Source organism: Sceloporus undulatus, chromosome 4, assembly GCF_019175285.1.
Source record: "Sceloporus undulatus isolate JIND9_A2432 ecotype Alabama chromosome 4, SceUnd_v1.1, whole genome shotgun sequence".
NCBI classification, from domain to species: domain Eukaryota; kingdom Metazoa; phylum Chordata; class Lepidosauria; order Squamata; family Phrynosomatidae; genus Sceloporus; species Sceloporus undulatus.
In genome coordinates this window covers 174016521-174044124 of record NC_056525.1, presented here as the reverse complement: position 1 = coordinate 174044124, position 27604 = coordinate 174016521, and the positions used below count along the sequence as shown (strand labels likewise).

Below are 27604 nucleotides of genomic sequence, written 5' to 3'. Positions count from 1 at the left end.
TAGACATATAGTTCAATGCTGTATTTTCAAACCAGTCATGGTGCAGTGTTCATAGTCATAATGTGCATTTGAAATATTGTTTCTGTTAAAATATAGTTGATTATAATTGTGCACTTAATCTTAATGGTTTAAAAAATGAGAACTGTTCCTATAGTCCATTGCATCCTTACCTTGGAGTAACCCTTATTACTTTTAGTGGGAGTGGACAGACATGCACTGTAAGTCTTAATTGCAGAACTGATATGTTGCTAATTCTGGCATTGAACAGAATCTAAGATGTGGTGATACAATACGTCTCTGTGCTAAAATTTCAGATAACAATTTAAATTTTAAAACATTACCATAGAAAAGGAACATTGAAAATAAAATTCACACATGCCATTCGTTTGCCCTGTTTTTTGTATTTAATGTTTGATTCAGGAATATTGTGATGGCTGACATGCTAAGAATCAGTGTCTCAAGGAAACATGTTGGCTACCAAACACTGGTTAATGGAGCATACCAAAAAAATTCAAGAGAAAATCTTCATGTGCTAATAGATTACAGCAATATTTTATACTGAATATATCATGTAAAACTATGGATTGCTCCAATAGGAGTTAGAGATGTAATATGTATATACATATTTAATTTTGAAGCCATAGAAAATACCAATTGTTCTAATTTTTCTGGAAAAAACAGATTTTTCCCAAAAAGTGGGAAATTGTAATATTAATACCCATTTCTTATTGAAAATAATTATGTTACTTTAGGAATATAAAATGTGTAAGCTGGGGTTGTCATAAAAACATATTTGATATATTAAAATACATTTCATTTCAAAAATTTAGTAAATGAATTTACATTTTTAAAATTTTGTTTTGTTAGAAAAGGAGTTATCAGGTCCTGAAATATAAGGCACTTTGGTTTTGTCAGTTTATGAGAATCAAGCAAAAAACACAGTAAAAACAGAAGAAACCATCAAGATTAGTAAAGCAACTACAACTGTTTTATCTCCATTAGTCCTCCCTAGTACCACACAGACATAAAGCACTAATTCTCATAAATTGACTGAAAAAAGGAAACCAATATCTTGAATTGCAATGATGTGAGATATTGTACATATATACCTAAAAAAGCAGTAATGGACTGAATGAGGGAAAACAGATTAAAACTGAATCCAGACAAAACGGAGGTACTCACAGTAGCAGCTCTGAACCCAAGACAACCTCCAGTTCTGGATGGGGTTCACACTCTCCTAAAGGACTGTGTTCGCAGTCTGGGGGTGCTCCTGGATCCGTCGCTCCAGATGATGAATCAGGATAATGCGACAGTCAGGAGTGCCTGTTATCAGCTCCAGCTGATACACCAGCTGCACCCTTTCCTGGAAGTTAGGGATCTTGGAAATGTGGTACATGTGCTGGTAATCTCCCATCTTAATTTCTGCAATGCGCTCTACATATGGCTACCCTTGTGCTTGTTTCGGAAACTTCAATTAGTACAGAATATGACAGCCAGATTGGTTTTAGGGACAACTAGACGAGACCATATAACACCAATCTTAAGATCACTTCACTGGCTGCCCATTAGTTTCCTGGCCCAGTACAAGGTGTTGGTTATCACCTTTAAAGCCCTAAATGGCTTGGGTCCAACCTATCTTCGAGACCTCCTCCTTCCATACACTCCAGCCCCACTCTCGAGTCCTCTGGGAGGAATTTGTTGCAACCTATGAAAGCTAGATTTTCTGCAACTGCCCAGAGGACCTTTTTGGCAACTGTTCCCAAATTATGGAACAGCCTGCTGGATGAGATCCGTTACATAACCACCTTAAACATCTTTAAAAGAGCTGTTAAAACAGATTTCTTCCGACAGGCTTTTCCTGAATAGACACCCAGCCATCAAAAAGAAAACCTAACTGTTGGACCCTGATTTTTTGCTGCAGTCACTGTTTGTTATTTATTATTTTTAGTTATGTTTTATACTGTAAATCGTTTAATTGTATTTTAATGGGGGGTAGGATTGGGGGATATGGACTGTATATTTTAATGTTGTAAGATGCCCCGATTGCGTTGCGTAGAGGGGCAGGATGAAAATATTATTATTATTATTATTATTATTATTATTATTATTATTATTATTATTATTATTATCCTCCAATTTCAAATTATTATGCTGATGCTGCATCCTAGTAAAAACACATATGAATTACCAAGGTGGTTTTTAATTCAGGAGTAATCTCAAGTGCTCTTGTATGGCCTTCAAACATGGTTTAGGTAAATCAAAGCTGCTTCACCTCAAAATGCCGGCTTCCCAGTGGCTTGGGGGTGTGGCATACACACGACCCACATCCCAATGCTGCCAAAGTAAGGTGAAGAAAGCTGTTGTAGGGAAACAAATTTTGTTTCATCAAGCACTTAATTCCTTTTTGCTGTTGCTGGGCTAAAAATTGGTTAGCAACAGAATTTAAAGAGTGCCCATAGGTGTCTTCCCCTCTCCCCCAATGATGTGATCCTTATATTGTGTTCTTGAAAATAATTTCAAGCAATTAAAACAACCTCTGAACAAATATAAGATATGGAGGTGTAAAGCTTTGAATGCATCAGAAGTCATTAGCCTTGTTGAAAGAGAAATTGCTAGTTTCTTAGCTTCTACATTCTAATTCCAGTCCACTAAGTTATGTATAGAAAGCAAAGCAGGTTTGTAAAAGATATTTTAGGAATATGTTTACATTTTATCATGACCCCATCGAAAAGTTTTTTCAGCAATATAAATAAACACGTTTTTCATTATAATTCCCATATTTTATTATGCTACAGAATAGTCATTTTTCAAGTTATATTCCTTTTGCTTTCAAGCACTGCTTCTACTAAAATAATTCCTTTCAAGTTAAGTCTTGTATAAAATATTATAAAGATCTGTTCTTTTCTGTCTTTTAAAGATCAAATATCAGTATTTCTTATGCTGGATTCTGAAAGTTCCACAGCAACATATGAACAATTATACTAGTGAAATGAACATTTATGCTAATGTTTTCAAGGTCATTGCTTTATGTGAATTGCAGAATTGTGATAGCTACATTTTAATCCTTCTGGCAATAATAACAAAAATGGGTTCTTCACATTTTGATAGAGGAAATACTGAACTTGGCAAATCATCTTCAGTCTTGTTAGTAGTAGTAGTAGTAGTAGTAGTAGTACGCTATAGTTTCACTTGATTTTGTCATACTTGCACAAATATTTGTTTGCCCCCTTAGTGGAGATTATATTTCCATACTTTTAGTTGACCATGCCAATAAGGAAATGATTGCTCATGTTGATAAGTTTTTCATGTGTTTACCTACAATACATCATAGTGCTTAAATTAAGTATAATTTCTTTGTAGAAAGTGAGTTTAGCATTTAGCATTTTTTAAAAATGGCTATCAATTTATTGTTTCACTTGAAATAAAGTACTTAAAAATAAATAAATCTCTGTTTCTATTGTTGTTGTGTGCCTTCAAGCCATTTCCGGCTTCTGGGAACCTTTCATGGGTTTTTTTCATCAAGATATGTTCAGGGACTTTGCCTTTGTCTTCCTCTGAGGGTAAGAGAGTGTGACTTGCTAAAAGCCACCTAGTGGGTTTCCCTGGCTGCGTGTGTGTGTGTCTGAGAACTCTGGTCTCCGGAGTCATACTAGATTACCGCACCACACTCTTATAGTGCTGCTATTCCACTTTAGCCGCTCTGGCTGCCTCTTGTTGCATTCTGGGATTTGTAGTTTAAAGACAGGCATTTAGAATTCTCAGCCAAGGAGCTCTTAGGCCTCAATGAACTACAAGCCTCAGAATGCAACAGGAGGCAGCCAGAGCAGTGCAACTGGAATAGCAGCACTATAAGAGTGTAGTGCGGTAATGTGGATAGTCTAATTTTCAAACTACTATACCCCACTGGCTCTCTCTGTTTCTTTTCTTCATAATATACTTTTCAAAGATGTATTGGTCTTTACACTATGGGCTATTTTTGGTAGTTGCTTTAAAATTAAATTGTTAACAGTTGGTTAGGTGAGGTACGGTAATCATTGAAGTGTTGGGTGACGGAAATCTAAGTTTGCCCATTCAGCCATAAATCTCACTGGTTGACATTGCACCAGTTACCTTTTAGCCTCATCAACCTCACAGAGTGACTTAGTGTTTTAATATTACTCCAGCTTTTTAGGTTTTTGCATCATAAATAGTGTTTTATGCTTTTGCTTAAATTTCCACATTGCTTGCACACTTTTGCCTACATCTCCATACTGCTATATGACTAGGAGAGTTATTGTGATGTGTACCAAGTTTGTGTGAGACAAAACAGACCTGATTTTACTTCTGAAGTACTCCTGGGTATGCTTACTTCTTGACATGTTCATTAGAATCAATAAATACTTTATGGAAATTCTGTACACATCATTTAACAATATCAAGTATTTGAATAGGCCGGATTTATTTAAGATTATAATGTTAAATTGCTTTGAGTTGCTTTAAGATTATAATCCTCAAACCTATAGTTAAGAAGGTACCAGCGTGAGAACTCATTAAACAAAGTGATCTCTGAAAATGTTTCATTCCATGTTAATTGCTTTCCATATTAACGATGACTCCTGGCTGAGCTGATCATTTGCATGACTACATTCTGACCCCAGAGCATTCTTCTGGGTGCACAAAAAGCTTGCCCTTCTTGTGCTGGAATGGAAACTATTTCATAATGATTTCTTGGTGGCAGCTGTATTACCTGTGATTTTTAAAAAAGTTAAGAGTTGTAGAAATAATAGTTGTAGAAATAATCCCTGTTACTTTGTAAAAGATTACATTTTAATTCAGTTATCTAATTTTAAGTATATTTTATTTCTGTCTGAATGCTGTATGCAGGTAATACTTGATTGTTTACTTATTTCAAAAGGAACTTTCTTTCTGTTGAAGGCTGTGTTCTCACAGGAGTAATTTTTCAGGGTCCACATTATAGCAGTAAATAGTTGAAGTATTCTTTGCACTCTTTTGCTACTATCCTCCTTTCCCTCTTTTCTCCCTTCCTTGCCACCTGATGATATTAAGTGGAGCATAATTTATGATCCTTCGGTGGCTGGTTGCCCATCCCTGGTATATAATGTTGTTATGTGCCTTCAAGTTGTTTCTGACCATAAGGCGAACCTATCACAGGGTTTTCTTGACAAGATTTATTCAGAGAGGAATTGCCTTTGCTTTCCTCTGAGGTTGAGAGAACATGACTTGCCCAAGATAACCAAGTGGGTTTCCATGGCTGTGAGGATTCAAACTCTGGTGTCCTGGAGTCCTAAACTCCCTGGAGCCCTGGTCTCCTAAAGCCACTACAGCATGCTGGCTTTCTAGTTACATGCTTGATAATAAAAAATCATGTGATTAATTAATTAATTAAACCCATGTGGTGTTCTATCATCTTACTATTTGGACATCAGCATGATTGTTGCCCCTTCACTGCGTTGTATGTGAAGGCATTTATTCTTCCTGAAACCATGTTCAAACTGGGAGAGCTTTGTTGCAGCTGATGGCTGATATGTATAATTCTATTTGAATTTGTAGCCAAATAAATAACATGTCTACATTCTTAGGTCAGTCACATGGGATATACATTTCTTCCAGAAAATACCCAACAGTACAAAGACAAAATAGAGGTTTGAAAACTAGTAGTTTAAAACAGTTTGTACATTGATCCTATAAGTAAGCTTCCCATAGCTGCAGTCTTCATAATATCTTGATACTGATAAACTGGTGTGCAACTTGTAAGAATGACCTAAGTTGAATTTTCTTATTTTAATGCACCTTTCATAGACAAGATAAAGGTTGCAAGAATTGATTTGGGGCCTGTCATTTCCAAGGAACCTCTCTGTTTATAGGACATTGCTGACAGCAGCCCAGTGCCATTACAAACAAATATTGACACATGAGGAAAAAACATGCTGTAATTTTTCTGTCGTAATGATTAAATGGTTTGTGGCCTTCTCAATATCTCAGTCTTTACCATAGGTTTATCCATAATCTTTTCTCTCCTCTGTTATTTCAATTTTTTGTACTGCCAGTCTTGAGCAGAGTATTTGTGTGTTACAAGTGATACTCTGAAACACAATTCTTGTGAATGTTGCCGGCATGCAGTTGAAAGTGGAAGAGAGATACTGAGATGTGAATGCTCCTCCCAAACATGCAGGATGCAGGCCTTAACATGCTGTCAAAGGACAGAGTTAAAGGCTAACTTCAGAGACATACAACAGCAGGTACATAAAAGCAGCAAGACGCAAAGGCATGGAATCAAGAGTGGCATGAGTACAAAGGAAGGATAGACGACAGAACACATGTGAAGCAGAAGTCATGCACATGGAACGTGCCACCACCTGTTGAGACACCCACCATTGGTCTTAGTAAGTGGGCTGTTATGCACACCCTGTTCTTTCTGCCTGTTCTTTCATGCTTGGGTACCTAGAGCTCCTAAACTTCTGCCCTATGAGAGAGTCATTCTTGATGCTACTTCAGCTAAAAGCCGCATCAGCTGGTGGGTTCAAGCATGTGAAGGCATATTCCTTTTCCCTCACACAACTGTCTGTTTGTCCTGTACTCCAAAATGGGAGGTTGGGAGTGAGTCAGAGTAGAGAAAGCTTTGGCAGGAACAGTAGAATAGCTATCTTAAATCTTGTGCAGGCATTGTCACATGTGCAGACACTTTTCAAGCCTTCTCCTGTCTGATATACTCACACTGCACTTCCAAAATGAGTATCGGTTAAAAAGAAAAGAAAAGAAAAAAGAGCAGAGGCTCTGAAGTAATGAGGCAGAATAATGTGTGGACTGGCTGACCTCTATTAACCTATCCTTGATTTATCCAGAGTCACATAGGAAGCTGCTATTATAGCAAGAAGACATGCTTTCTGTATTTACATAGTTCCTGTGGAAAGTATTTTCAGCTTTGTGATAACAGAAGGGCAGTAGCAGTGTCTTTAGGGTAGAAGAACTGGGTCTTTGATTCTAAATACTGTATTAAAATTGTTGTTTTTCAGAAGGTGGAGGTTGTTATTTAGGTGAAACATACATGTGTTCCATAATCTGTCTCAGGCTTTGAGTTTTTTTAATTATTTGTTACCTGCTCTTCCTAGCAGACCTTAAAGGTCTTCCTTCTTTTTACCTATTTACCTGAGATCTTTCTACTAGAACCTTGGATTTTATGCATGCGAGAGGCTGGATTCTACATTCCTTCATTATAATGATACTGCATTGCCATATAGTTCCTGCAAAAGTATTTAATACTTATAATACTTATAAGAACAGTCTTCATTTAAGTAGTTTGCATGGGGAGCCAGAATGGTGTAATCATGGTTTGAGCCTTGGACTATGACTCTGGAGAACAGGGTTCAAATCTTGGCTCAACCAATGTATCCTACTGAGTGTTCTTGGGCAAATCACACTCTCTCAACCTCAGAGGATGGCAGTGGCAGACCACCTCTGAAGAAACTTGTTGAAAAAACTCCATCATAAGTTTGCCTTAAGGTTGCCATTAGTCAGAAACAACTTGAAGGGACACAACAACAACAAATATAAACAGACAAATAAAGGTAGTATACCATTAGTCAGCCTGATGGTTTGAGCATTGGATTATGACTCTGAAGATTTGTTTTACATTTTTCTTCTAAAGAGATGCCTTTGTATCTTGTCATTTTATTTTGTCATTGTTTGGATATGTCACTTTTCAACAAATGATCTACTTTCAACATTATTTGGAAAGTCTGGCCACTGAGGAAGGAACTTTTATTTTAATAAGTGGGTTCTTTATTGATGCATTTTTAATTTGATTCAATTTCCATTATATTTTAATATTATCATTTGTGTTTTAATATCATAATGGGGATTGTGTTTTCAGCCACCTTCAGTACCCCTTAGTATCCCTGGGGTTTTGTTTCAGGACTCCCCCCCATGGATACCAAAATCCATGGATGCTTAAATTCCATTAAATGCAATGGCAGAAGTAAAATGGTGTCCCTCATATAAAATGGCAAAATCAAGGTTTGCTTTTTAGAATTTTATTTTTTGAATATTTTCAAGCTATGGATGGTTCAATCTGTAAATGCAGAATCAATGAATATGGAGAGCCAAGTGTACAGGGACAAAGGCAGGATAGAAATATTTTATAAAAATTTAAACTGAATTTTAACGATGTGTTGAACAAGAAATTGGTAGCAATTATTCATAACCTACCTTAGGAAGTAATTTTTTAAATTCCAGAAATAATGATAAATCAAGCTTTTTCTTAATAGTCCAAAAGTAGTCTAGGAGGGTCAACAGAACTATTTATGATATTACAAAGATGGTTTCACCATAATTTAGATCATAGTGGAAGGTTTGTATGAAACATCACATTTCCCTAGGAATGGAACCCAACATAAAGCCTCATTTTCCACTAGAGCCCTTTTACTTTCTGAGCTACCTGCTAGGCAACTAGGATACAGTATAGTCTGAAAAAATGACTTCTGAAGAATTGATCTCTTAATATTTAAAAAATTAGATATAAAATTATCTCTTCTTAAACAGAATACAGTTCAGTTTAAAAAGAAGTAAATTTTAATACTGATACGACAGACAACTGAGTCAAGATTATCCTGCAAAGAAGTTGAGTTAAAAGTTACTTTTAACTGAGAGAGTCATGCAGAAAAGAAGTCTGAGCATTCCAAAGGGAACAGCAGTTTCATTTTGCCAAACCATCATTTTGTTAAACCATCTTGGTTATGCATTTACTCTTCCATCTATAGGAAATCAGTTCTTCCTCCTATAGGAGATCCAATTCAAATAGTGATTTCTAATCTGATTTGAAGGGAAATGTTTGTGACAATTATGGATAATTATAGATAACTATAATTCTACAATCAGACTAATGTTAACTGGACTGTAGTTTGCCTAATAAAAAGATCTCACTAAACTCTCCCCACAAAACCCAGAAAACAATGGAGAGAATTGGCAAGTGCAAGAGATGTTGTGCAAGAGAGATGGTATTATGTTCTTTTCACAAGGATCAAAACCTGTTTGTTAAGTAAAAAAAAAAAATTGGTGCAAGCATGTTTATAAATTAAAATTCTTCTGCTTCTTCTTCCTCATCATCTAATTATGTTGTTTTAGATCCAAAACACACTGCAGAAATAATCCTGTTTGAGATCACTTTAACTGCTAGGGAATCCTGGGAGTTGTAGTTTAACGTGGCACCAGAGCTATCTAATAGAGAAGGCTAAATGTCTCACAAAACTACAGATCCCAGCATTCCATAGCATTGATCCAGGGCAGTTAAAACAATCTCAAACTGGATTATTTCTGCAGTGTGTGTTGGACCTAAATTGCTGCAGACAAAAATGTGTCGACTAGAAGTGACCAAAGCTTGGAAAACAGGACTTGTGCCCCTAGGTAATTGGTGGAAAAGAGTCTGGGACCAATGGCTAATGGAGAAGCTATCAGATAAAATGAAATTTAATTTAGTACAACAAAACTAAGTATCTTTTTATGAAAAATGGCTTCCTTTTCTTAATTTTGTTAACACAAACTATATAACTGTCCTCCCACCACTTGCCTGTTGTCACTGTGGTCTGATGTTTTCCAAACAATCCAATCTGTATAGGGCTATATATGTGTGGCACTTTTGAATTTTTATAACTGTAATATTTTGTGGGGTTTTAGCCATCTTCTATTCTTTTTGTGTGTGTGTGTGTATAACTTTAATAAATTTAACTATATTAAAAATTTGTTGATCTCAGAATTTGACATATACACTTGGACTATTACTATGCAAAGGGATTTTGTATCACCTTTGAAATTAATTGTGTGACAGAAGATGTAGCATAAGCTTTCATAGACTTGGGCTACTTCCTCAGAAGCATGGAGTGAAGTAGTCCAGGTCTACGAAAGTTTATGCTACAACTTCTGTGGCACAGTTAGTCTCAAAGATCCATATGCATACCGATATTCCAGACTAACACAACTATTTCTTTGAATTCTACAACTGGACTAGTGAAAGCAAATTTCCCTGTTACTAGAGGGAGGTGGGGTTTGTTGGACACATAGTTATGGAATAACAGAGTTGGAAAGAACCTCATGGGCTATTCCTTGTACAATACAGGATCTCCAGCTAAAGCATTCACAGCATGTAGTTGACTAGCCTTGATTTGAAAGATGCCAAACTGCTCTTACTGTCAATAAGTTCCTTCTGATGGTCAAGAGAAATTTACTCTACTATAAATTCAAGCCATTATACCTGGTCCTATTCTCTGGGGCTATAGAGAATGGGCCTGCCCCCTCCTCTCTGTCACAGCCCTTGAGGTATTTTAAAAGTGCAGTCATGTCCACTGAGTCTTCTCTTCACCAGGATGAACACTGCTGTGTAGGGTGGGCTATCATGCCATGAGGGGAGAAGGCATTCTTGCAAATCAAGTGGAGGCACCTTCTGTGAATGCAGCCCTTCTGTCTATGAAAAGCAGATCCAAAGAACATGATGAATTTTTATTTTAGAGGAGAAAAAAATGATTTTTCTAAGTCATAGAATCATAGAATCGTAGAATCGTAGAGTTGGAAGAGACCACTAGGGCCATCCAGTCCAACCCCCTGCCATGCAGGAAATCCAAATCAAAGCATCCCTGACAGATGGCCATCCAGCCTCTGTTTAAAGACCTCCAAGGAAGGAGACTCTATCACCCTCCGAGGGAGTGCATTCCACTGTCGAACAGCCCTTACTGTCAGGAAGTTCCTCCTAATGTTCAGGTTGAATCTCTTTTCCTGTAGCTTGCATCCATTGTTCCGGGTCCTGTTCTCTGGAGCAGCAGAAAACAAGCTTGCTCCCTCTTCAACATGACATCCTTTCAAATATTTAAACAGGGCTATCATATCACCTCTTAACCTTCTTTTCTCCAGGCTAAACATCCCCAGCTCCCTAAGTCGTTCCTCATAGGGCATGGTTTCCAGACCCTTCACCATTTTTGTCGCCCTCCTTTGGACACGCTCCAGTTTCTCAATGTCCTTTCTGAATTGTGGCGCCCAGAACTGGACACAGTATTCTAGGTGGGGCCTGACCAAAGCAGAATACAGTGGCACTATTACTTCTCTTGATCTAGACATTATACTTTCATTGATGCAGCCTAAAATTGCATTGGCCTTTTTAGCTGCCGCATCACACTGTTCACTCATGTTCAACTTGTGGTCTACTTGGACTCCTAGATCCCTTTCACACGTAGTTTCATTCAGCCAGGTGTCACCCATCCTATATCTGTGCATTTTATTTTTCCGCCCTAAGTGCAATACCTTACATTTCTCTGTGTTGAATTTCATTTTGTTAGCTTTGGTCCAGCTTTCTAGTCTATTCAGGTCATTTTGAATCTTGATCCTGTCCTCTGGGGTATTAGCTATTCTCCCTAATTTGGTGTCATCTGCAAATTTGATAAGTATGCTCCCAATTCTGTCATCCAGGTCATTGATAAAGAAAGTCAATAAATATTAGACCCAAACCCACCAGAATAATTTTTCCACCTGTACATACAGAGTACACTTGTTTCAGGCACTAACTGTTACCTTTTTTATGCTTTCTGTTTATGTGGATGATATATTGGCTATCCTCTTCTGCTACTATTGAATTTCCATTCTGAAGAAAACAACCAAAAGTAAGTGATCTTCTTATCTTCCTTGTTCTGCTTTTTGTTCTGTCAGAATTTGCTGTGCTCACGATGTTATATGACACATACCTGAGTTTTTAGAATCTTTTTCTAATTTGTTCTGATTAATAATGTCATTTAGGGCTATTTCCTATATTATTTTTCTGCAGCAGGTTATAAGAGTGCAGAGAAAAGGTTGGGTATTCGATAGATAAAAGCTAGAAAGGAATAAAATGATCTATCTGTGTTGTATGATTAATCACATGAAAGCTGGATTTGTTGAGAGTCAAATATGACTGAAAGGCATGTTCAGCAGGTCTGTTTTAATAGATGTAGATGCATATACTAGATTATGAATAACTGAAGGCCAGTTTAGATGTTTATTGATGGTCAATTTCTAAGACTTTGGTACTGTATAGAAAGGTTTTGGTACAGTAGTCTAGATAAGAAATCAGTGTTGATATTTTGGGAGATGAACCTTTCCCGTGATTCCGGTCCGGTGCCAAATGGATGAAGATGCCAGTTATCTCTCCAACACAGGAACAGAGCGAAACTCCAAAACAGGCTTTCGACTTGCTGGAACAATGCCTGGAGAAATAGCTGCTGAATCAAAGAACCACTCTCTAGCAGTTCACTCCTTAGAGGGCTTTATTACTTTGTTTCAAATAAACACGAGCTAGTCACTACTATACAAAAAAACTCTTACTGTCACACCACACTGTCTCCAAACTCCCACAATCCACCAGAACTTGGGCGGGTTAGAGACGGGCAGGGGAAGACGTCTTGAAGGTGTCTTCCCCTGAATACGGAGCCTCCAGACTGCCCACCCTGGGGGCGTGGCTAAGGTGGATGGGGCTTCCACACCGGGGGCAGTGAAGACGCCTCACCTGGGGCCGTTTCTTACCCGCAGGTTCCATACTGCCCCCTCGTAGGACACTGCAAAGAGAGAGGCACCTTCCACACGGGCGGCCAAAAACACGACTTTTTTTCTTTTGCCGGCTGGCGGATGCGCAGCTGCGCCAGTCAGCACCAGCAGCAGAAAGCGTATGTGCACATTTAAAGTGCCCAGGCCCCTTTAAACTTTTTCCCCCACCCTACCCAAGAACAAAGGTGGCCTCCTACCAGCTGGTGATCAGCTGATGTTGGCATCCTTGTCCGCTTATGCGTTGCCAGTGTCACCAGCATCATGGATGCCTCCTCTCCTTTGGTCCCTGCACTCTTGCTGAATCTGCAATGCACAGCCACAGCTGTCACCGCTGCCACTGCTGTCCCCCTGCCATCCCCCATCACCTCCCTTGTACATATGTAAATATTTAAAGTTTTAGCATTTTTTTATTGTTAGGTGAAAATGGCGCAGGAATGTGTGTAGGGGTTCACTTTAAATTCCAAACTTTTCCTTATCACTTTCTACAACCAAAACATTCGCAGGCAAAACTTACAACTTCCCGTGATTCTAGCAGCGCATGCGCACATGCAGCTCTAGGGTTACGGTTACGAGCATTAAAATAGACTGCAGCTGTGCCGCAGCTTCCACAGCTGCATGGCATCTGACGCTGCAATTAAAGCCTGACTGCAAACCGCGCATGTCCCGGGATCCCGACTCATTATGCGACGCAGCAGACACGGAGCTTTTAAATGGGCAACTTAAATTAGCGGCGTGACAATTGTGGCGTATCGGTGCAGCAGCTTATATACGGAGATGCGCACGTACACCGCTTATCAAAAAGAAGCGGGGAAAAGTGGCACCTTTTTATTGCCGCTTCTTCCCGCTTGGGGCATGCGTTCATGGCGGCATTCAGGTAAGGGCCGTCTAAAGGCTACACCTTCATGACGTCATGAGCACACCCCTTTTTGTCCGTCTGTAACCCGCCAGTGTTTTCCTTATATACAGTATTACCATGAAGTGACCACTAAGCCCAGCCTCTTCCTTTATATGTTGCTATGCACCACAGACACCAGTCCATCTTCAGACTGCAGACATAGCATATTTACATTGAGTCCTGCTCAGTTGACCTTGAGCATCCGGCTGCTGCTCTGGACTCCAGCTGTAGCCAATTTAGGCTTCTGCATCCATTGCCACATCTGAACATTTTTACCTTCAATACATTAACAATCAAATAGTTGTAATACTAAGAAATCTGAATAGTAAAATATTGAAATTGTTTTTTTTCCAGACCAGCAGGTATAATTTTGCTAATCAAATTGGTGTGAATAGTGAATTTAAAAGTTCTTATTTTAATTTAATTTATTTTATGTAGGTGTTTGCCTTTGATTACTGCTTTTGGTCAATGGATGAATCAAACACTGCAAAATATGCAGGTATTTTTTTATTACTTGTATGCTTGGCTGAGCAAGTAGACAGACAAATGACTGAGGAGTAATCAGATGGTGAAATGGTGGTAGAAGTGTGGGATAAGCACTTCTAGAAGCTCCTTTCCCCAGATTCTGCCACCTGATGATCTCTGTCACTTAATGTATATACCTATGTATAAGTCTAGAAATTTTAGTCATCAAATTCACCCAAAAAAACTGGGTTGACTTATCTATCATCAGTGTAACTACTGTAGATTAGTTTTTGGCATCATTTTCCTTTGCTTCGTCCTTTACATCTTTTGTTATATGCCCCTAAATTTTACTCTTGACTTATCAAAATCCATAATTTTGGCCCCCAAGCCTTCCCTAAACTTATACATGAGGTTGATGTATAGTCAAGTATGTACAGTGTATTGTATCATGATAGGCATGATGTTCCTGCAGAAAATTTCATAAGAAATGCATGTAGTTTAGTGCCTATCTATCCCTTCTTGCACTTAGACACCCACACTCTTTGCTTGTAGCTGTCTTAGTTTTCTAATTACATTAATCTGTCTTTTTCTTCATTTAATTCATTATGATTTAAGAGGAGAAAGAAACAACTATAGAAACCATTCAGATCATGTTTTTGCATTTCCATAACAGTAGAATGGAAAGAGAAGACACTTGACTTGGATTATTTGAGAAATTGGTTGATTAGTAAAAATAATGACATGCTTGTTCAAGCAGCTAACTAACTATAGGATCCAACTGCATCCATTACTTGTTCTGTATGACTCCCTAAATGTGATAGAGGTAATGTTTTATACAAAATCAAATTGCACTGCAGGTGTACTTCAGTTTACAAAGTTACTGTGTTGCTAGATTTGATACAGTTGAAGATTTATTTTTCTTCTGATGGTCATATTAATATTTAATACTTTTGTTTCTATTCTGTGTATTAAATGTTATAGGTCAACAAGTAGTGTTCAAGTGCCTTGGAGAAGGAATTCTTGAGAAGGCCTTTCAGGGATATAATGCTTGCATTTTTGCCTATGGACAAACAGGTGAGAGGGTGCTATCTTGCAAGTGGGAATGTTTCATTGTCCCAGGGACTAGGGAATCACTCACTAAAGTCTTGTTCCTCAGCATGAACTTATCCTTAGCTGCTTTGCTTTCTTCACATCTCTCTACCTTAAACATTTATTTCTTGCTATGGTTGTGTTTATATAAATAAACACACATTCCTGGTGCATTCTCATCATTCTAGATTTCTCACTTTCAGCCATATCAGGCCACTTCCCTCGTTCTTCAGTAATCACTTTCTGAATTCTGGTATCCCCTTATTCCCAGGGATATGTTGTAATTTTATTGAAGTATAGCAACATGTTACAATTGCCAGTATTTTAAAATGCTAGTAACAACAAGAAGAAAAACCTTAGGAGTTTATCCCATATCTTAAAAACCTGAATTACCCCTGCTGTGTTGAAATCTCTTTCGGGATAAAATCGGATATTATCACAGACAAAATGCTGCCGATGTCGCCACCTGGCTGAATCCTGGCTAATTTCTGGCTAGAAGTCGCACTCTGGCTAGAAGCCATATGGCTGAGCACAGCTTCTAGCCAGAAGTTAGCCAGGATTCAGCTGGGCAGTGGCATTGGCAGCATTTTGCGTGTGATAACATCTAGGGTAGGGGTAAGTCGGGGTTTTAAGCCATGTGATAAACTCCTTAGTTGAGGCACTTTTAAGGTTCTGCTGAATGAACTATATGTTTGCTTTTAATTGTCTTAGTGGTGAAACAGATGACCCCGAAGCATAATGCTACCCCTGAGAGAGACGGATTGGGGCTGTGGCAACCCACGCTGCAGCCCCAATTTGATCAGCTTCCACCCCAAACAGGAGTGGAAAAAGTCAGCTCCTATTTGGGGTGGAAAAAAGTCACCCCTTCACATCTAGGGGTGCCATGCCCCCAAGTCACCTGGAAGCCAGCCGGCATGTAATTCCCAGCATGGCTTCCAGGCAGTCTGGGGGCGTGTCATGTCTAAATGCCATGCCCCCAAGCCAGCTAGAAGTCAATTTTACCAGGCCATCTGTTTTGGCCCTTTGTTAAAGGGTTAAAGGACAGTGTTTTTAAACCAGAGATAATGATGAAAACAAGAAAAATAATTTCTTTTCACTGGGCAATTAGAAATGGTAGCTCTGATGGGAACACAGAAGGACTTCTCCTTGGCTACTCCCTGGTTCTGGAATTCTCTCTGCTGAGAGGTTAGATTGGCAGCCTCTTTGCTGTCTTAATACACCCAAGTGAAGACATTTTTATTCTGGCAGGACTTTGAGAATATGTTTCTTTTTTAAAAAAAATAAGTTTTTGTTAATAGTGTACGTTTTTAAATTGTTTTAAATAATTTGATCATTTGGTTGCTTTTTAACTTTAATATATTGTGGATTTTTATCTGTATTTGTTGTAAGCCAAACTGGGTAAAAGATAAGGTATAAATACAATAAGAAGAAACCACATTATGATTATTTTTACAAAACAGTAAAAGTAATTAGAATCCACAATGCAGAGCAAATGCTTCCCTTTGGAGCAGAATATCCATTTGTAATTGCTGTTTTTATGCTTTAAATTATACCCTTTGATGGAGTTTAGTGGTGGTATACCTATACTACTTTAGGAGTATAAATGGATCCAATTCAGACCCAGTGTTTGCTAGTGAATAATTCAGTACTTCTAGTGTGAAGCCAGACGTATGTTATCTTCAGACAAATCTATGAAATTGAAGAAGGATTTGTTAATGGAGCCATATTGAAATGTGCATTCCTTACATTTTCAGAAGGTGGATTGACTCCTATGTATATTCTTGGGTATTTCTTTGTAACACAAAGTTCAGGCTCAGCTTGTCCAGCCAATAGTATAAAGAAGACAGAAAAATGCTATGAAGACAGATATCCTATGTCAGATTTCAACTGTATATTGAATGCAGTTTAAAGCAAACTATTATATCACAGCCTCCTCCCTCTGTTTGCAGAGATGGGATAATACTGGCCAGTTTTAGAGGGATGTTTGTTAAACATGATGATTGTAGAAGAGCCCAAACATAATGATTGTGGGTAGCATAGGAATTTATTCCGAAATCCAAATAATTTTTAGAATAGGTTACTTTTCTTTATTCATTTTCTTTCAGGCTCAGGAAAATCCTTCTCAATGATGGGCAATGCAGAGCAGCTGGGTCTGATCCCACGTCTCTGCTGTGCTTTATTTCAGAGAATAACTTCAGAAGAAAATGATTCACACACCTTCAAAGTTGAAGTGTCCTATATGGAAATCTATAATGAGAAGGTCAGAGATCTACTGGACCCTAAAGGGTGAGTAACTTCTTTCTATCTTTCTATGGGAGCCTGATGTCTGTACAGTAGCAGTAAAGGACAAAGTAGAGAATCAGGCTCTTGTGGGAGACGTTTTAAGTGAATGCGACGGTCAAGAGCACTTGTTATCAGCTTCGGCTGATTCGCCAGCTGCGCCCATACCTGGCCCAGAGGGACCTAGAAACTGTTGTACATGCTCTGGTAACTTCGAGACTGGATTTCTGCAACGTACTCTACATGGGGCAACCCTTATACAGTGGTACCCCGGGATACGAATGCGCCGGGTTACGAATTTTTCGGGATACGAAAAAATCCCATAGGGATTTATTGCTTCGGCTTACGAAGGTTTCTTCGGGTTACGAAAAAACCGCGGCGCTATTTTCCGCCACCGGAGGGCAGCAGAGAGCTATTTTTCCATTAGCGCTTATGGGAATTCGGCTTACGAAGGTATTTCGGGTTACGAAATTAACCGCGGAACGAATTAATTTCGTAACCCGGGGTACCACTGTACCAAACTCGGAAGCTGCAAATGGTGCAAAATATGGCAGCCCGGCTGGTCACTGGTGCGTCCAGGACCAGCCATATAACACCAGTTTTAAAAGATCTTCATTGGCTGCCCATTCGCTTCCGAGCTCAATATAAGGTGTTGGTAATTACCTATAAAGCCCTAAATGGCTTGGGCCCAGGATACCTGAAGGACCGCCTCTCCCCGTACATCCCGCCTCGCACTCTCAGAACGTCTGGGCAGCAGCTACTGAAGGTGCCTAGGGCTAGGTTGGCCTCCACTACTCGGAGGTCGTTCTCCATAGCTGCCCCAGCCCTTTGGAATGCGCTGCCCACAGAGCTCCGCTCGTCCACCACCCTGGCCCAATTTAGGAAGGACCTCAAAACCTTCCTATTCCAACAGGCATTCCCCGAGTAAATATCCTGTGGGCCTCCCTCCTCTCTTTCGTGGCCAAGAGGTTGGGCTTTGGGGCTTTACTGTTGGTTTGTTTTTAAATATGTTTTTATTGGAATTGTTTGTATTTTAATTATGTTGTGAGCCGCCCTGATCGGAGGAAGGGCGGCATATAAAAAATTTTTTTTATTATTTATTATTATTATTATAAGTATTATTGCAGCAGTCTTCTTCATATTCCCTTTTGCATTGTGGCTGTGAAAGTAAGGTGAAGGTAGAAGTGACAATGTGTGTGCTATGAGAAATTATATTTTATTAAAATATTTTCAATTAGCACTTATATTTCTAATAAATAGTATTTCCCTGTAAAGTAAAAGTTTGTCTTCATTGATGTTTATCATTAAACTTTAGATTAAGACAAATTTTTTGTTTCAAAGGAGTCGACAGTCACTCAAAGTTCGTGAGCACAAAGTTTTGGGTCCATATGTGGATGGTTTGTCTCAGCTAGCAGTTACTAGCTTTGAGGTAAGTAAAGAAGAAGGGATGTGGGGGGCTTAGTGGTCAAGATGCCAGTTCTGATGAATGGAAGATTGGCAGTTCGCGGTCCAAGTACTGCATGATGATGTGAGCTCCTGTCACTAGTCCCAGCTTCTGCCAACCTAGCAGTTCGAAAGCATGCAAATGCAAGTACATAGAAAAGTACCACTTTGATGGGAAGATAACAGCGTTTGGTGCAGTCACATTGGCCACATGACTACCAGAGTAGTCATCGGACAATGCTGGCCCTTCAGCTTAGTAACGGAGATGAGCACTGTCCCCTACAGTCAGTTACGACTAGATATTCATGTCAAATGACTACCTTACCTTCACCCAAAGAACAAGTATCTAATGAAGTTAAGGTATTGCCAGTGGTGGAATCAGGGAAAACCTATATGGAAGCTACAGCACACTGGCCTGTACCAGGCTAGGTAAATAGATGAGTGCATGAAATATGCGAACTTATGCTCTGAGCATATCTAATATGGGGAAAGTAGTTTGTCCTCAAAATTTAACCCATTTAAATGCATGTAGAAATGTTTTTAAAATTTTAAAGAAAAAATAGACAATTTAAATGCATAGCAAGTATCTAATACCTATTTAATATAAACTTTCTGATACCAATGAAGGTATTTCACTTAGCAGAATGTAAATTAATTTAGTCTTCTTGTATTTCCTAAACAATTTTTTGTTTTGGGGTTGGAAGAGAAGTGAAGTTTCAATATTAATCTTATTAAAGGTGAGCAATCCTTGGGTTTTATTCCTGGGTTTTATACAAAAATTAGTGCTTCTACAATAAAAAAAAATTCTCCTTGGTCCAGTTAAGGAAAGATAGTATTAGTGGCAATGGGATTAAATATTGTGTAACTCCAGCCCAAGTTTTAAGATCTTCGAGGAAGGGTTTTCACTTGGCACATTTGGTGAGGACATAGGTGAGATCCTTCTCAGTGGCTGTCCCAGGCTGTGGAATTTCAGTAGGCACTCTCTGTTCTCTTTCTGCTGGTAGACAAAGATCTACCTTTGGTGCTTAAATTATATGGCAGAAGAATGTTTTAAATGTGATGTGATGAGCTTTTATCTTTATATTATTTTAGTCATGTTTTCAATGTATTGTAAATGTTTTTACTATGTGCTTTTTTCTTAGAATTGTTTGTTTAATTGCTTTTTTAACTTCTGTGTAATAATATTTTAGCTGTACTTTGTTTTACATTTTTGTAAGCCATTTTGAGTCCTTTAGTAAGAAAAAAGCAGGGCATGTATACATCATCCAGCTAATCAATCAGTCTGCCCAAATGGATTTATGTCGGCCTGTTTAGTCATTAAATAATGTTTTAAAATATGAACTTTGCAAGGATTTGTGGGTTAACTTACAGAGAAAAGAATGTATTAAAACTAAACTTGAACATATCTCTTTCTGAATGCCCCAGGCTGGCAACTAATGTCCCTTTCCACCAAAACAAGACATAATAAAATTAGTTTTAAAAATCAATTACATTTCTTTGAACTACTGGATTAATCCTGAAGGTCAGCCCAAGAAACTAGGTCTCAGCAGTCCTTCTGGAATGTACTTAGATTTGGGTGTGATCAGTATGTTGTGAAAGGAATTTAAATAAGGAAAGAGAGAACTAAGTTCACATGTACAGTAATGACTTAGTTTATACTCATGTTTATTTGATTAATACCATGTTTCACTTTTTGTAATGTGCCAGTTTAATATGGTGGTTAGCATGAGAATGTTGCAAATGGAAAGAATAAGTTCACTGTTATATTCATTGTTCTACATTGTGCTTCAGGATATTGAGTCACTGATGTCAGAGGGAAACAAGTCCCGAACAGTTGCAGCAACCAATATGAATGAGGAAAGTAGCCGCTCCCATGCTGTATTTAATATTATAATAACTCAGACACTTTATGATCTTCAGTCTGGTGTAAGTGAATTGAGTCTAAGGTGTCTTTTGTTTTGTTTTGTTTTTTGACAATAGAATTATTGATAATGTTACTTAAAACATGCACTTATAATTCCCACCTGTTGATTTCAGTGATACTCATTCCTAGAACAGGTATTTTGATTTTTTAAGACATGCACAGAATATTAATGGAAATGTAGTTTTAAAAAGTTAAGACTCAGAATATATAACATAAGGCAAATGCTCTTTAATGTGGGCCAGAAACCTAAAGGGATAATGTGCAACCTGCCCTGATAACTTTAAACCTACATTGCCATGAAACCCGGGTTTTGCCAAGGACACACATTCCTATGAGATAGCATATTTTATTTTGCTATTACAGATTATGTAATATATTCTAAATGTTTTTGATCCAGCAAGGTGTTTAGTGTGTTGTTTTATTCTAAAGAATAAAGGAATTACAAACTAACAATAATAATCTAATGTTTCTTCATTCTGGCCTCTTTTTAGTCACTACTGAGAATGGGCAGCTGTATGTCAGCTGCCAGAAACTTTATGGAAGCAGTTTTGTAAAAACATACAGTTCAGCACTTACCAGGTAGTTCTACTTTGTGCATTCCAAGAGATCAGTGCAAAAAGTAGAACAGAAAACTTGAAAGACATTGGAATGAAAAATTATACCAGAGATCTCTTGTCTGTTGCCCAGCCTAAATATTTGAAATTGGTTTTAGGACAGTTGGCAGTAGCAATAGCTAGTACATTTCTATACCACTTATCAGTGAACTAACTCTCTCTAAGCAGTTTATATGTGTAAGCCAATTACGTTCAGCTAAATTATATTGACAGATTAGTGGAAAGATCCATTGTTGAAGGGCTGTGGCTGACTCAGATGTTCAAGGGAGTATGTAACAGAGATCTTTCAGAACAATTCTTTGGATTCACATGCTGATCACTTGTTTAAAAATGCCTCCATGGAAATTTGTGCATATGAGAAAAGCTAATATAACAAGGAGAGGTCATGACTTAGACAGGGCATATAAGATAAACCTCAGTAGAGTAATGGAGCTGCTATATTCTGAACCCACAAAAGAGTTTTGTAAGCTATACCATGCCTATATGTTCATTTTGTCTCAATACTCATAGAGTAAACCCTGCAAATAAGTTGACCTCTGTTTCATTGGTGCACCTATGGTAGAAAGGGAATGGAAATATTGCTCATATAATTAATTGTAACTATCTAGATATTGTTCATTTTTGCCTCTGGGCAAACCTTTTTAGCACTTTTGATGCCAAAATGATGTTATAATCAAATGAAAATTGGGTATACAGTATTTATTATTTTTACTATTTATAATCCTCATTGAAGGGAAATCAGTTCATACATTTAATTTGGATGAAAAGAAATTACAGATATCTTTAAGTATTTGCAGCTGTTGAATTAGAATGAGGTCTTTGCAATAGTGTATGAGAGGCTTAAAAGAAGTGTTAAAACCCCAGTATTTTGCTGTTTTAAAAGCTTTCTTATCTGCCCAACACTAGTCTTTTTTTTTCCTTTTGTAAAGTTGTAAAAGGGCTATTCATGTAGAACTCTTGATGTTTATGTTTAATATTTCTTTGTGTTTCTTAGAATTCTGGAGAAAAAGTGAGCAAAGTCAGTCTGGTAGATTTGGCTGGTAGTGAAAGGGTATCTAAAACAGGAGCAGCAGGAGAACGTCTCAAGGAAGGCAGCAATATAAACAAGTAAGTACACTAGTGAAATTAAGACATTCACTGTAACCCCATTCATCAAATCAAGTTTCTGATCAACTGGCTACATGCAAATAACACCTTTCCCAGTAGATAAGATCCCAACATCCTGTAGTTTGGGTTAACCTCCTCCCACTTGCTCCAGATAGGAAGGAAAAGAAGAAAGACTAACTGGCTGTGCATGCAAGTAACATCTTTGCTTTCTGAGTCTTATGCTAATCTAACTTAAAAGTAGTTTTTTCTTGCTAATGCACCAACCGTATGACTAATGTGAGATCTTTAACCTGGAGTGATAGTAGCAGCTCACACATTACAATTTTTATACACCCATTTCCCTAGAGGTATCAACAGATATTGCATCAAGTGGCAACCACTAAAAAGTTTACATTTTTAGTAACTGCAGCAATTCTTAGATTTGTTGTATCCATTATTGAAGCAAAAATAATTAACCAGTAACAGGCTACAGTTTAATAGCATGTAGCTTTTAAAGATGTCTGGGCTGCCCATAACTTCAACAGTGGAGTTAACAGACAATAGTGAATGTATTCTCACAGAAAACAAGTAAAATGAAGAAACCTCTGCTTTAATTACAGATATTTTCAAGAAAAAAACTACACAGTTTTTATTATATAAGAATGCTTAAAGCTATTGAGTGCAAACAGTTAGTAAACTATTGAGTGTAGACAGTAAGTAAAGCAGTAATCAACTCTTATTAGCATATTTTATGGTTTGTTATCCATATGTACCAGCTCTCTCTCTCTGTTAATCCATTTAAGAAGAATGTATTTTTGGTCTATTTTTTGTAAAGTATATTGACACAGCAGCTTCTCAACCATCAGAGTTCATCTCATGATTTATTCTCTCTTCTAGTTTGTATGAATACATCCCTTATTTTCTCTGTTCCAGTAACAAGCTTGGTTAAAATTTTATCCAGAGTAGCTTTTTAACCAAAGGCCAAAGCTGGCTTTCAGCAACATCTGCAACCAGAGGGACATGTATTCCAGCTACCTTAGAAAATGCTGCCAGCTATATCAAAATCAAAATGCTGCAGCTGTATTTATCAAAAACACTGATAGTGCAAGTTTATGTGTATCTACTCAAAGGTACACTTTACTGTGTCCAGTGTAGCTTTCTCCCAGATTTGTGTAAGGTTATATAGTCTGAGTTTCTCCATACTAGCGTGTACCCAAGAAGGTCGTGATTACTTGGGTTTTGAGTTCATCCAAATTGAATTTTTGCATCTTGGTTTAACCTGTAATCTTAGGTTGAGTTTAACAGGGTGCAAGATGTGGCAGGGAGATAGAATATTTTTTATGTCTGGTTATACAGTTACGTGGGGATCCATTCCGGATCCCGCCGCGTAAGGCGAATTCCGCCTATGCTCGAGCCCCATTGGAAACAATGGGGCTCGTGCATGGCGGTGCGGCGGCGCGAGGGGCGCAACGGGCGCACACGCCCATTCAATTGAATGGGACGCGCCGCCCCTTCCACCCCGCGCATGCCCCGCGGCTTGAGCGTGTATGCTCAAGCCGCGTAAGGGGAGCCTGCATTATGACACAGGCGCGCTGTACTTTGACCCAACCTAGAGTAGGTCCAGTTCAGCCATTATTGTTAAAGCTTTTACACTGATGCTTTGTGCAAACATTCTTACATTCATTAATAAGCTTTTAATTTAATTATTGCATTAGTGTTATGCTTGAAAACGAACCAAATATTAAATTAAATCTTGTTTAATGGTATACTAGAATGTGTTGGAAGCATTAGTTGTTTAGAATGCCTGCTCCTTTACATATTAAAACAGCAAAAGATACAGCTACACAGGACAAATTAATGAGTATATATGGTCATTTTAGTATTGCTTAATCATTTGTGAACAACTTACCGTATATACTCGACTATAAGTTTTTTGCCCCGAAATGACCTCCAAAATGCTGGGGTAGACTTGTCCACGGGGCAAAAGATCCTTCGACCAAGCCTCTCCCCAGTCGGGCTTCCTCTGCAAGGGACAGCACAGCTGGGGAGACGCTGGACACAGTTGGAGAAGGGTGAGCACTCGCCCTGGATTTTCTTCTCAACTGGGCTTCCTCCACAGGGGAAAGCCCAGCTGAGGACAGGCTGGAAAGGACGAGCCATTGCCCAGCAGCCTCTCCTCAGCTGGGCTGCTCCCTTAAGTCCGACCCTCAATGTATCCATGGGTCATATAAAAATCCACACTTTTGGCACCAAAAGTTGACCTTGACTTATACACGAGGCTGACTTATAGACAAGTATATATTTGAGCATAAGGTGTCTTATGCTCCATTATGTTCAAATCTTCCTCTATTTCCCTTTGAGTCAAGAATTTATCAATATCTTGTTGTAGGTTACACACAGCATTTTTAAAATGTAGTAAATAACATTAGTAATTCAAAAGGGAAGCTCTCTCTGTTGGATTTCAGCAGTTCCTACATATATATCAGACCTTTATAGATAGTGGTATTTTAGAACTCAACTAGATATTTGTTATTTATATATATAAAGTTGCATATCCTGACTGCTTTTAAAATCCAAGTAAATCTAAAGATTTACTACTCTTATTAGGGTTTTATGATCCATTGTTCTTCTTAATAAATTCTTCTCTTGAACAGCCATTTTGATTTGATATGCTTTTATTATATCCTTAAGACTACATTCCTTGTGAAATTCTACCCCTTTCCTGCTTCTTTCTCTTTTGTATCTACCCTGTTCCTGGGTGGTCTTTTTCTTGGACTGCATTTTATTCAACTGTGTGTAGTATTTCAGAGCACTCCCTTGTAGCTTATTGTTGATGTTCATTGTGACCTGCAACCCATAGGCTTTACAATGCTATTTTATCCTTCTTCACAATCTAATTATTGTTCAAGTTCTTTTCAAATGTTAATTTTTTTTTAGTTCATTATGTATTGCACACCCTGCTTTTTCTTGCAAGGCTGCCTCTTTTTAATGTTATGTCAAATCACATGTTTCATGTTCACGCTAATAACAATTTGCTGCTCTTGCAGGTCACTCTCAACACTAGGTTTGGTTATCTCATCACTTGCAGACCAAGCAGCAGGAAAGGGGAAAAACAAGTTTGTGCCTTACAGAGATTCTGTGCTCACCTGGCTTCTCAAGGTAAATTGTGGCCTTGAATTTCATTTTGGGAGAAAGATGGGATGTAAATCAAATAAATAAATAAATAGGATATGGATAGGGCTGATATTATCATGCTTTCTTGCACATCTTAATGTACCTGTGTTTGGTTTTAAGTGAGCTGAGGGGGGAAAAATCGCAGCTGCAGCTTATTCTTAATATGACATGCTTTTTCCTTCCTTTCCTAATATTTTCACAAGATTACTTATTTTCTAGTTTGCTTTTTGCACAATCATTTCTAATCTGAGAACTAAAAATATTCAGTGCAATTTATGTCAGATGCAGCTGAAGACTATATACTTTAATTTTGAAATATGTATGCTAAATTTAAGGAGACTGCATTTAAAGCAGGGGTATATTTTCAATCTATCTTGCATTAATAGGACAACTTAGGAGGAAACAGCCAAACAGCTATGATAGCTACAATCAGTCCAGCAGCTGATAATTATGAAGAAACACTCTCTACACTGAGATATGCTGACAGAGCTAAAAGGATAGTTAATCATGCTGTAGTAAATGAAGATCCAAATGCCAGGGTCATCAGAGAACTACGTGAAGAAGTAGAGAAACTGAAAGAACAGCTTTCTCAGGCAGAGGTAAAGCTGCTAAAACATTACATTTACCTGCAGTTTTATGAAATATGTGCACAGGAATGATAGCAATAGCAAGTACATTTCTATACTGCTTACCAATCTACTAAGCGATTTATAAAGCTAATTGCCTCCAACGATCTGGGTACTCATTTTAGCAACCTATGGAAGGATGCTAGGTTGAGTTGATTCAGAGCCCTTTGCTGGTATTCAACTCACAACCTTGTGGTTTGTGAGTGAGTAGCTGCAGTACAGCCATTTAACCACTGCGCCACCAGGGCTCAACCAAACATTTAGGAAGATGTCATTAAGTCTGGTAGAATATACATCTAGAATATGCTTAGTGATTTCAAATCTACTATGCAACTTGCATCACAATAGATTTGCTTCAAGATAAATTGGTGTGCTGTATATCAGAAGGAGAAGAAAGAAGTGGCATGCAAAAAGAAATAGAAGGGCAGTGTGGGGTTTTTTTTTAGTTTTTTTTTTAGTATGTACATCCAAGGAGGTGACACTATTCACGGCCATCATGTTTTTCTATTATAATTTATTTGCTTAATATTTTGGAAATGAATAGACAGCAGAAAAGGGCTGAGAATTTTAAGAAGGGTGTCATTGTCATATCTTGGATTTTAAGGCTATGAAGGCTCCAGAGCTGAAGGAAAAATTGGAGGAATCTGAAAAGTTAATAAAAGAACTTACTGTCACCTGGGAGGAGAAGTTACGAAAAACAGAAGAAATTGCACAGGTATTTAAATATTTTCTGTACTCTTTATATTAAATAACACACACACACACAGTGACTTTGCATCTCTTAACTCACCTTATATTTCCAAAGATTATATGACTGAGAAAGTGCTTCCCACAGTTGTTTCATTGTGGATCAGATTCTTCTATTGGCTTTTAATTTTAGTGTCTTATTTTTACTACATGCCCCGGTTTGTAGCACACAGTGCTAGCTTATTGACTGTGTTTGCCTAGGCTTTGTTGAAGACTTAAATAAAAAGCTTCACATAGTATAGATGACTACAATATGTAGAAGTCAAAATATGTCCCATGATAGTATATAACAGCGGAGTGAAGCAGACGGAGCAAAAGCAGTGGTCAAAGGCTGCTCCTGCTCTGATTGCTGTGGAACCTTGGTGACTGAACACATGGTCCCGGGGCTGGCTGCTGCCACTGTCTCCAATGGGCCACTGGCAAGAGTGGCTTTTTGCTGCTCCTTTTGCAGCCGGGTTTGGGCTGCCTTAGTTGGCCTCAGAACAGCTTCTGGGTGGTTTGAGGGTGTGCATTGTTTGAACGCCATGCCCCCAAAGCTCCAAGAAGGCTCTTTATTTGGCCCGTCTGTTTCAGGCCAGCAACACCTAAAAATCATCACTGTATTAAAATGAGCACCTCTGGGCAATGGCATCACTGAGAGAGGCTGAGGTGGTGAGGATCACACCAGGTGACACCTCAGAAGAGGGGTGACACCTGGCCAAGCTGC

At 38.3% G+C, this 27604-nt stretch overlaps 1 protein-coding gene across 11 annotated transcripts in view; it reads left to right on the top strand.

Moving 5' to 3' along the window:
* Positions 1-27604, top strand: part of KIF13A (kinesin family member 13A) — a 100931-nt gene that overhangs the window by 19007 nt on the left and 54320 nt on the right. For all 11 annotated transcript variants that reach the window (XM_042462247.1, XM_042462242.1, XM_042462243.1 and 8 more), the window contains exons 3-12: positions 11627-11639; positions 13889-13949; positions 14897-14989; positions 17110-17290; positions 18626-18713; positions 20519-20653; positions 22260-22372; positions 25399-25510; positions 25912-26124; positions 26756-26866. In XM_042462247.1, the coding sequence (XP_042318181.1) occupies positions 11627-11639; positions 13889-13949; positions 14897-14989; positions 17110-17290; positions 18626-18713; positions 20519-20653; positions 22260-22372; positions 25399-25510; positions 25912-26124; positions 26756-26866 (1120 nt within the window). The remainder of the gene's footprint in view (positions 1-11626; positions 11640-13888; positions 13950-14896; positions 14990-17109; positions 17291-18625; positions 18714-20518; positions 20654-22259; positions 22373-25398; positions 25511-25911; positions 26125-26755; positions 26867-27604) is intronic.